Source organism: Danio rerio, chromosome 17 (genome assembly GCF_049306965.1).
Source record: "Danio rerio strain Tuebingen ecotype United States chromosome 17, GRCz12tu, whole genome shotgun sequence".
In the NCBI taxonomy this organism is placed as follows: Eukaryota; Metazoa; Chordata; class Actinopteri; order Cypriniformes; family Danionidae; genus Danio; species Danio rerio.
This window is the reverse complement of record NC_133192.1, coordinates 16,686,236-16,698,035: the sequence shown is the minus strand read 5'-3', so window position 1 is coordinate 16,698,035 and position 11,800 is coordinate 16,686,236. Positions and strand designations below refer to the sequence as shown.

The 11,800-nt window shown below is 31.9% G+C and overlaps 1 protein-coding gene across 1 annotated transcript; it reads right to left on the bottom strand.

Annotated features, from left to right (window-relative positions):
* Positions 1 to 4,807: 4,807 nt before the first annotated feature.
* On the bottom strand, positions 4,808 to 7,157 carry fabp7a (fatty acid binding protein 7, brain, a). Its single transcript, NM_131605.2, is given in 4 exon segments — positions 4,808 to 5,093; positions 6,457 to 6,558; positions 6,712 to 6,884; positions 7,031 to 7,157. Coding segments are annotated over 4 exon segments (399 nt in total). The 5' UTR covers positions 7,104 to 7,157; the 3' UTR covers positions 4,808 to 5,042.
* Positions 7,158 to 11,800: the final 4,643 nt, after the last annotated feature.

Below are 11,800 nucleotides of genomic sequence, written 5' to 3'. Positions count from 1 at the left end.
TTCCTGTTACTTTTGACACCCTTTGAGCAAAAACAGCAGGGTAGCACTTTGTAAATATTCAAAGACATTCCTCATATTTAAAAGAATGTAAAAGTAACAAAAGTTAGCAAAGTGAATATGATGAATGTACATTCATTAAGAATATATATTAACAAATAACAAATATTGAAAATATAACAACATTACAAATGTTCACACCCTATAAATAAAACTTAAACTCATTTTGAGAAAACAGGCTTAACTTTTTTTATTGTTTCTACTGTATATTGTAATAATTAATTTGTTAATATGAGTTTTTCTATTATTTATTTATTTAAATATTATTTTATGTATGTATGCATTTGTGTATGGACACTGTAAAAATACCGGGTTCACACAATTGCTTCATGTTATCCCAACACAAATCAATTAAATTAACTTTTTTTTTTACACATTTAAGTGGATTAAACAACAATAAGGTTGTCCCAAAAAAAGCACAATTATAAAATATATAAAATATATATATATATTTTTTTCTCATATTATTGCTATGCCTATTTATAATAAATAATTACAATCAAATTTATAATAATATATTTTCCTCATACTTTCATGTTTGGAGAATTAGTGTGTTTTTGTGTTTATGGTGTTTGTGCATGAGCATATGCATGTACATTATTTATTATGTCTTTACAGAGTAAATATTTTTTGTTTGACCTAAGGTGAACCTACACTGTTAACAATGTCCTGTATAATCTACTGTAAATCACTCAAAATTACAGCACCATTTTAATCTTGCTCTTAATGTATTTACATTATTGTATCTCTTTACTGTAAAATATACAGTCGTTTTCACAATGCAACTTTAAAATACTGTAACATACTGTATAACTGTTCTGCAGTACAATACCGTTCATATTACAGTTAAATACTGTCATGTACAAAAAAAATCGTTAGCAGCTCTGTAAAAACTTGCTTTTGCCTTAACATTTTTAGTTTAATGAAATTGTCTTTTTTATCCATCTCAACTTTTAAGTTCTCTTAACTTTTAAATATTAAGTTAAACTTTGTGTAACTTAAAAAAAATAGTTGAAACCTGATTACCTTATTAAAATATGCTAAAGCAACATCAAAAGAATTTTGTCTTTTTTTGTCAGAAAATAATTTACAGTGAGTGTAAAGCCAAAAAAGCTTTTTTTTTTTTGCATTGTAGTTAAAAACTTCTGACAGTTTAATAAATTTACAAAAGTGACAACTTGAAAGAACAATTTTGAATGTTTTCTTTTAAATAGAATAAAAAAAAAATAAGTTTATTGAAAGCCCAAACTCTCAAAATTGACAGGTGAATAATTAAAAAACCCCACAGAACACTGAAAAAATTATTCATTGGATTAACTAAATATACATAGGCTGAATTTAAACAAATGAAGTTGAACATTACTACATTTATTTTGTTTAAACCACGAATGTTGCCACATGCAACCATTTATCTTAACAAAAAAATAAATAAATAAATAAAAATCCAATGAATTTATTTTTCAATGTACAATAAAAAAACTAACTGCAGTGTCTGGCCTTAATTTTATACCATAATCTGTGTAGCATAAAGTATTTTAACCTCCCAATATACAGTCTATGAATCATCTGAACATGGTTGGTCAAATTGATCGAATGATGCTCCTACGTAAAGACAACACAGATTACAGGATTAACTTTGACCCAGTGACAAGATGTCCTCTCATGGCTGCTTCAGTTGGGGTTACTATAGGTCACTTTCCAGCGCCTTCATATCAAACACACACAGGATTGTTCTTTTGAGTCCAATTGCAGTCTCCTCTGGCCTGCACTAAAGACTCTTTTAAAAAGTCAGTAGCCTGTGTTCAAACCGCTCCAGAAGTAAAACAAACAGCCTTTCAGGGCTTCAGACAGCCTTTTTTTCTTATTCTCATGCAAGCCAGTCTGAAGTGGGCGCTTCAAATTGCTTGCATGGTCAAATAGTTGAATAATCTTGGGTTAGATATGAGTGGAGTGTCAGCCATCCGCTCAGTGGATTAAAAGCGCCACAGCGTCGACTCTCAAAGACGAAATCTAATTAGCATCCGAAGCACAAAAATTGGCTGGGCATTAATACCTGATGATCATCATCCAAGTGCTTAAGAGTGCAATCCGTAATCGGACTAGATTATGTGCAATGAAACTAGATTACGTGCCAATAAATATTATTGACGTTTTATGCCTAAGACGTTCAGTAAATTACATGTTAAACTGACAATGATGGATGATGCAAATAAATGGTTTGGGCACCTCTCACAAATCTCTCATTTACATTAACATTTTTTATAAGAAGCTTTAAAATATTTTATTTGTGCATACAGTATATTAGATTAGCCAGTACTGCAGCCAAATCTGAAGCTAATCGAACAAAATAACTTACAATAACGGTCCAAAAGTTAGCAGGCCAAGTTGATATGTCAGGGGAAAATATTCAAAAAAAAATTGTTTAAATAAACAGAGCGAAAGTCAAGAGAAAAAAAAATCTAATTTAGTTGGAATTTTATAGTTTGTATAAATTTTTTTAATAGATTTCGTATGACTTTAAATATAAGATCTTTATATTTCTAAAAATGTTTGGTAATAAAAATAATGTTTTTTAGATAAGATTGAATTAGATTCAACTTTATTGTCATTACACATGTACAAGTACAATGCAACAAAATGCATATATATAATATAAATATATCCATTTAATAAATCTTTTTAGTTCAAATGCACCAATATTTATTACCTACATCGTTAAAAAAGCAATTACTTAATGTGTGTAACCCATTGCCTTAAAAATGACAAGTTGATTTTACTTAAATGTATTTCTGTTGTAACTTAGCAGTATAAAGTTCACTTAATTTTTTATTTATGCATATGGCTTATAGTCAATAATTTGAAGGCAATGGGTTTACTTACTTTTTCAACCAATCGTGTTTTTCAGTGTAAATTCTCTGAGAAATATATAAAAATATAATTTTTTCATTCATCAAAAATATTCAACGAAAAGGAACTCAGAAATGACACCAAATTATTATTATTAATATTTTATATTGCTGTTGTAATATACAGTTTAAGTCAGAATTACAATCCCCCTTTTAATTTTTTTAAAAAATATTTCCTAAATGATGTTTAAGAGAGCAAGAAATTTTTTAAGTGTGTCTGATAATATTTTTTCTCCTGGAGAAAGTTTTATTTGTTTTATTTTGGCTAGAATTAAAGCCGATTTAATTTTTTTAAAGCCTTTTTAAGGTCAAAATTATTAGCCCCTTTAAGCTATATATTTTTTAAATAGTCAACAGAACACACCATTGTTATACAATAACTTATTACCCTATTAGCCTAATTACCCTATCCTGCCTAGTTAACGTAGTTAAGCCTTTAAATATCACTTTAAGCTGTATAGAAGTGTCTTGAAAAATATCTAGTCAAATATTATGTACTGTCATCATGACAAAGATAAAATAAATCAGTTATTAGAAATGAGTTCTTAAAACTATTATGTTTAGAAATGTGTTGAAAAAAAAATTCTCTCCGTTAAACAAAAATTGGGGAAAGCAATTACCAGGAGGGCTAATTATTCTGACTTCAACTCTATATAAGAGACCAATAAAGTCTCAAATTAGATTCCTTACAATTTTTTATTGTTATTGTGGTTATTATTAATATTTGTATAAAATAAATTTTTGTGTTGTTTACTTTGTTACAGAAGCAAAAAAGTTTGTTTATTTTGAATATTATGTTATTGTAAAGTATGCTCTATTTGATTGTAATTATATGTCAGCAAAATTAATGGCTATACCATGCAATGAAGACACCCAATAGTTTGTCAAAACAACAATAGTTTGAATACTGAAAAATATATACAAGAATAATTTTGTTATTTAAAGAATCTGTTTAAAATTCTTATCGTCATTTAAAGTTGTAGTTTTTCATTAATATTCCGTTAACCATTAGGTTTTACCCATTGATCATTAAAACGTTTATTATCAATTATTATTTTATATATTTTAATGAGCTCTAGTATGTTGTTTTATTTTTACATAAATCTACATTAAGAATTTTGGTGTGACTCTGGAGTCAGATATAAGTTTCAGTAGTCATGTCAAAGCAGTAGGTATATCAGCATACTATCATCTCAAAAACATTGCAAGAATTAGATGTTAAATTGTTTCCAGTAAGGACTTAGAGAAACTTGTTTATGCCTTTATCAGCAGCAGGGTGGATTACTGTAACGGACTTCTCACTGGTCATCCTAAAAAGACAGTCAGACAGTTGCAGCTCATCCAGTATGCTGCTGCCAGGATTCTGACCAGAAACGTAAAATCAGAGCACATCCTCAGGTCTTTACACTGACTCCCAGTTACATTCAGAATAGATTATTACTTGTCTGTAAAACACTAAATAGCCTGTAGGACCTCAATACATTACAGATATGCTCACTGAATACAAACCTAACAGATCACTCAGATCTTTGAAATCTTTAAGATACTTGACTACTACGCTCCCCACTGCTGGAATCAGCTGTCAGAAATGATCAGATGTGCTCCAGCATTAGACACATTGAAATCAAGACTGAAAACACATCTGTTTAGCTCTGCCTTTACTGAATGAGCACTGAGCTATGTCCGACAGATCACACTATTTTGTCTTTCTTTTCTTTTTCATTCTTTTTATAACCCGTTTTAACACATTTTAATGTGTTTCTAATCATTTTTATTCTTTGATTTTTTTAAACATTTGCAAAAAAAAAAAAAAAAAAACAAGAAACAGGAACTTTTTTTTTTTTTAGATCAAATGTGTATTTCTTTCAATTTGACACAAAGGCAGGCCTCAATAATACACTCCCCCACCACCATCATTGACATTCTGCATCATTTAAAACAACTCACAATGTGCGTTTTATATAAAAGGTCTTACAAAAAAAGGGGAAAACTCCCAGATGACAATACAGTGTAATAAAAATTCCCTTGTAATATCGTCAAGTTGCCAGGGTAATACTGAAACGTCCTGCGCTCTGGACATTATGCCTTCTCGTATGTGCGCACGGCCTGCACTCCCTCAAAGGTCAAGGTCTGCAAACAGAAAAGGAGACATTGAAGAACATCACATATTCACCACACTGATAATCAGTTGCTACATTAATCAGTCCCATCAGGATTTTGGGAGGGACCCCACATAGAAATCTGATGGATGGAAATATATTCAAATGACATGACATTTAAGGTCATATTTGGATTTTAAATATATATAAAATGTCATATGTACAACGTACATTTTAAAATATTGCAAAAATGGCCACTTTTATATTCTTTTTAACCATTAGATTTATAAATATGCACATATATGTTAATATAATTAATATAAATATGAAATATATTTGAACATATATGTAAAATTGTGTAATTTCAATGATGGAAAAAAATCTTTGTAAATTAATGAATATATAAATTATGAACAATGTATATACAGATTAAAATAATGAATATATGAATAATGGAGTCATATATATATATATATATATATATATATATATATATATATATATATATATATATATATATATATATATATATATATATATACTTTATATAAATTAATGCTTCAATTTAATATATGAAACAAAATTAAAGCTGATATATTTGAACATATATGAAAAAATTTGTAATTTCAATGGCTAAAATATATATATATATATGAATGATAAACAATATACATGAATATATGATGAATTGTTCCCAGAGATGGGTTGCGGCTGGAAGGGCATCCGCTGCGTAAAAACTTGCTGGATAAGTTGGCGGTTCATTCCGCTGTGGTGACCCCGGATTAATAAAGGGACTAAGCCGACAAGAAAATAAATGAATGAATGAATAATGAATTGTATGAATAAATGAACAATATATATATATATATATGAATGAATGTTTTATTTTTATATATGAAACGCATAAAAAGGCTAAATTTTATATATATGAAAGCTTTAACTTCATATATGAAATACATAAAAAAGTTTAAATTTTATATATGACACACATAAATAAAATTAAAACTAATATGTTTGAACATTTTGTAAAAATGTTTAATTTCAATGGTGAAAATATATACATGAATGAATAATTAAATGAATGAATAAAAGGCAATTTTTGCAATATTTTGAAAAACATGTTGCTTATATGAGATATTTCATACATGTGAAGTTCAAATATGAAATTGTATGTCATATATGTAATTTGCATATAATGCCATATATTAGATTTGTAGCCTAAAATGACTTTTTAACAACTTTTCTCAAACCTTAAGGCACTATTTGCCTTAATTCTTGTATTTTGTTGGTAATATAGACAAAAAAAATCCTAAAATGTTTTTAATCCCAAGAACCACTGGATCCGTAAGTAATGTATAAGCAATATAGTGATTCATATTAATAAAGCTGCTTACCATAACCATTTTACCATCCTTGATTTCTCTGACAAACTTTGTCTCCTTGCCGTCCCACCTCTGAACTTGGACAAGATTGTCTCCTTCCAAGGATACAGTAGACTGAAATGAGACAAAAATATATATTTTAATTTTATTGTATCATTCATTAGGCATAAATACAGATTATATAATAATATTAATAGAGGGTTAAAAACAAAGAAACAACTTCCAAAATAACTCTAGTGAGTTATGAATGAATGAAAAGGCACAAACCTTCACATGTCTATCGTCTGCTGTGGTTTCATCAAACTCCTCTCCCAGTTTGAAGGAAATTTCGGTGTTTTTAAAGGTGCTCAGCGTCTTTATCACAACTTTATCGCCCTCATGACTGATCACAATTGTGGGTTTGGTAACATTGCCTACTTGCCTGGTAGCAAAACCAACACCTGTGGAAGAACCCATCCGAAAATGCAACAATGCTATTATTATTAATGCAACGTTATTAACTGCATATACCATCACTTAATAGACACACACTACTGCACCTTACACATGCAAAGATATTCAAGTAAATGTATATTAATTTTCTTACCCAGTGACTTCATGTACTCGTCGAAGTTCTGGCTGTCAACCAGTTTCCAAGTGGCACAAAATGCATCGACCATGTTGAGAGATGATGAAACACACAGTGGTCCTGCTCGTACAGTCGCTGAGTTCAGTCTCCACAGTGTCCTCGGAATGCAAAGCCCAAACTAATTAATACTGTCAGGGAGGCGGGGCTTCGGGGGGGAAGATCGCGCTGATTGGATGAAGGTTTTGTCTAGCGAAGCTGTGATTTGCTCAAGTATATGGTGAGAAGTGACACTGTAATTTTAGTAGTCTAATCCAATAACAGGTCTGGAAGTTTTGAGGAGCGATATTAAAAAATGTTCATAATTACAATTGTGACGTTTTAAATGAGTGGCCTATAGGATATTAGCATATTGATAGCATCTAAACTGAGGAGTACAAAGCATGTACTGTGTATACAGTGTTTGCCAAGTAGAATGTATATCAATTAATTAATTTCTATGCAGTGGGCTTTAGAAGAAAAATAGAGAAGAAACTCAGCTTGTTTCAGAGCTGGTGAATTCATTTATTTATTTATTACATTTGCATTATTTACATAGTTATTATTACATATGTTTTGTCAATGTACACGTGACATTTAAGCACGTTTTACACTCGAGTTACATGTTTGTTTTTTATTGCAATAACAGGTAATTACAATGAAAATACAGAAGAATAAGTATAATACAAACAATGCAAATATTACTTTTTGCACTAAAAGGGAATGACTAATTTTAAAGAAGAATTACAGTGGTATGGCAAAAAGAAAGACAGTGAGAAAGAAAAAAGACAATAAAATAAAGATAAACAAATAAAGGACACACAAAAAATAAGGCAAATAATGCAGAATATTAAAAACAGCATTGACTGAAAAAATTGATGTCTACAAAACTGTTGCGAACAATTTATATGTGTTGAATTTAAATAAACAAATTCAATTTACTAATGTTCAACTTAATTTGCTTGTTTAAATGCAGACTAAATAAATTGTTTGCAACCACTTAATGCAAAAAAATGAGTAAATCCAGGGAATCATCTTTGAATATTTTTTCAGTGCTGAGTCAGGCCCGATTATCTCTTAATCTTTTTCTGTTTAAAAATTATAAATAAAGAAATCAAATAAATGTATTAGAAGTCTTAATTGCCTTATTGTTATGAGAGTCTGCAATAATATTCAAGTCAAGGGTGTAGAATTGGCATGGCTGAGGGGACGTGTCCCCACCAATATCCTCCAATTATTAAAATGTCCTCACCAATTGAATCACCTTCAATATAAATTAGTGCTCCATCAACCCTAGTAACCTGGATGTGAAAAAAAGGTAAAAGTATGTTCCCTTATTGGGTCCTCCCTCCCCTAAGGAAAGTGTGATTGACTGGATCTGTTTCTGCTGTCAAGTGACTGACAGCTGTAGTTATGTTTGGATGTGAGAAGCACCAAACAAGAACATTTTCCAGTCCTACTTCACTGTGTAAAACGTGGACATAAGATGCTACTTTTCGAAGAAAAGTGTAAGTCACTTAAAGTCAAGTGCACAGGTAGTTCACCATAATATTAACCTAAGCTATGCTAATCGAATTTCAGTTTAGATTTAGGCCTTAATTAATATGAAAAACAATTATATAAAGTGGCTAATTCGTGTCACATGCCTCTTTGTGTCTCATTGACTTTTGCTGCAAAGGAACTTGCTTTATTTGTATAATTAAGTGCTTAAAGCCTTTATTTATTTTTAGGAGCACAAAAAAGATTGATCATTCAAGTACGGATCCAATTCTCATTCACAAAATACAGTGTTCGGTTTACGTTTAGTATATTTACACTTACAAAACTTTCCAATAAATTATATTAGGTTTATACAAAAACTTGAATTGTGGAATTGTTTTCACTCGAGTTACATGCATGCTGTGCATAGCTATAGAGAATAAGATGAAGTTCTATGCTCTATATTATATAGCAAACTAATAAACTGGCATTCTTTCATATGAAAAGGAAATTACTTGTTATGTAACCACATTTTGTATTGGCTGCTTGGGGCAGGTCTTTCTCCAGGGGGCACATCTTTCTCCAGGGGGGCATATAAAGGCTCAAACTGGTGCCTCACTTGCATGCCTGCAAGAAAAGTGAGGGGAAAACTTTTCAATCTCCCTCTGGTGGTCGACTGCGGCATAGGGGCATCAATCACACCATCTCAATGTAAACAAATGAGATGTGAAGTAGACAAAACATTTAATTACACTTATCTAAAGATAGCTTTTGACATTGTCAGCAGTTCTTATCAAACTGATGTAGTGTATGTTCAAGTTTTATTTATTTATTTATTTAATATTTTTGAAAGTCACTTGATGCCTGTATGTGTGTGAATGGAATTGTGTGGGTGTTTCCCAGTGATGGGTTGCAGCTGGAAAGACATCCGCTGCATAAAACATATGCTGAACAAGTTGGCGGTTCAGATTGGCCACCCCAGAATAATAAAGGGACTAAGCCAAAAAGAAAAAGAATTAATGAATGAATGAATGAAGTGGAGAGACATACACATAACATATTTCACAGTAATGAAATTGTACATTTAATCATTTTGCAGACACTTATTTTTTCCAGAGGTGACAAATAAGAACAACAAAAGTAGTAAAAGCAACAAAGTAACAAGATTAGGTAAATACCATGACAATTTCTAGTCAGTCTGATGCAGTAAACACACACTCAAGCTATGCAAACTGTACACTGTAAAACCCAACAGTCAACTTTATCAAGTGAAATGAGTGTATAGTGAACTCAAAATTTACTGAAAGTTAATTCATTTGAAAAGAGTTTTAAACTCAGTGTTGAAGGTCATTCATTCATTTTCTTGTCTGCTTAGTCCCTTTATTAATCTGGGGTCACCACAGCGGAATGAACCGCCAACTTATCCAGCAAGTTTTTACGCAGCGGATGCCCTTCCAGTTGCAACCCTTCTCTGGGAAACATCCACCCACTCATTCACACACACACATACACTACGGACAATTTAGCTTACCCAATTCACCTGTACCACATGTCTTTGGACTGTGGGGGAAACCGGAGCACCCGGAGGAAACCCACGCAAATGCAGGGAGAACATGCAAACTCCACACACTCCAAACGCCAACTGAGCCAAGGCTTGACCTTCTTGCTGTGAGGTGGCACTACTTACTGCGCCACTGCTTCGCCCAGTGTTAAAGTCAGTGAGTTAATTAAATAACTCATTACTTCAGCTTAAATGGAGTAAGGTGACAGTACTCGTATATTAGTATTTTAACTCAAATGGTTTGTAGCAATCGCTTTCCTCAAACAGTTTGAGTTGCCTTAACTTATTGTGTTTTACAGTACTCAGTTGGTTTAAGTTATCTTTATTTATTGGGTTTTACTGTGCTCAAATTGCTTATTTACACAAATAGATTTAGTTTACAGTATTTATTAGGATTCGTTTTGTAAATGGTTTGTTGCAACCGGTTTCCTCAAACAAAGGGTTTGAGTTACTTTAACTTTTTGGGATTACACTCTATCCCCCTAGTGACAAACCCTCACAGGATACAATCTGGATTTCAAAATACTTTATTCTGTGTGATTTATAAGCATGTTTACCCTTAGGGACCTGAATTTTGGTCCCCACGGTGACAAAAGTTCTCATGAGTCTGTGTGCAGATTTAAGTCCCCACCGGGATATAAAAAAGTACACAGAGAGAGAGAAGCTTTCACCGTGCAACCGAATAACTGTGATGGGTAAAAACAAAGATAATAAAGATATGAGAATTCAAATAGGTAAATTGACAAATGTATGTATAGGTATATTACTATAGACATTATTGTTCAGCTATTATTTGCAAATTGAAATGCTAAAAAGGTAGTAGCCTACGTTATGTGTTAACTATTAACTAATATATATTCCTTTATTCATTCCTTCATTTTCTTTTCGGCTCAGTCCCTTTATTAATGCGGGCTCGCCACAGCAGAATCAACCGCCAGCTAAACTGAACTGAACTGAACTGAACTTAAACACTAAAACCTGAACCACACTGTTCCAGTTACTATGACCATTTATGTGAAGCTGCTTTGACACAATCTACATTGTAAAAGCGCTATACAAATAAAGCTGAATTGAATTGAATTGAATTTATCCCGCACATTTTTACGCAGCGGATGTCCTTCCAGATGTAACCCATCACTGGGACATACACACACAAACACTAGCTTACCCAATTCACCTATACCGCATGTCTTTGGACTGAAACAGGAACACCCGAAGGAAATCCACGCGAACGTGGGAGAACTTGCAAACTCCACGCAGAAATGCCAGACTCAGCCGAGGCTCGAACCAGCGACCTTCTTGCTGTGAGGTGAAAGCACTACCTACTGCGCCACCGCATCCGCTAATAATATATATATTAGAGAAGTAAAATCCTATATACAATGAAAACATTTTACTTCTGTCTTTAATTTTTTAGGACTGTCAGTCAAATGCGTCCCAACAATCTCAACAGAATGATTTAGTTCATAACTGTGGTCGGACCATCATAATCAGCACTGAGAAAAGTAACACATATCACGTGACCGTCCTGGTCTTTACCTAGAGCCACAAACACGTTGAAAATACAAGAAGTTTAAAAAAAAATTACATATTAGTTAAAAAATACATAGCGTACTCTTAAAACTTACTTAAACTAAGCAATTCACCGGTCAGGTTATCCTCCCATCCTTTAATAAAATTGTAATGAATTTCTTGAGCAGAATGAGTTGCAC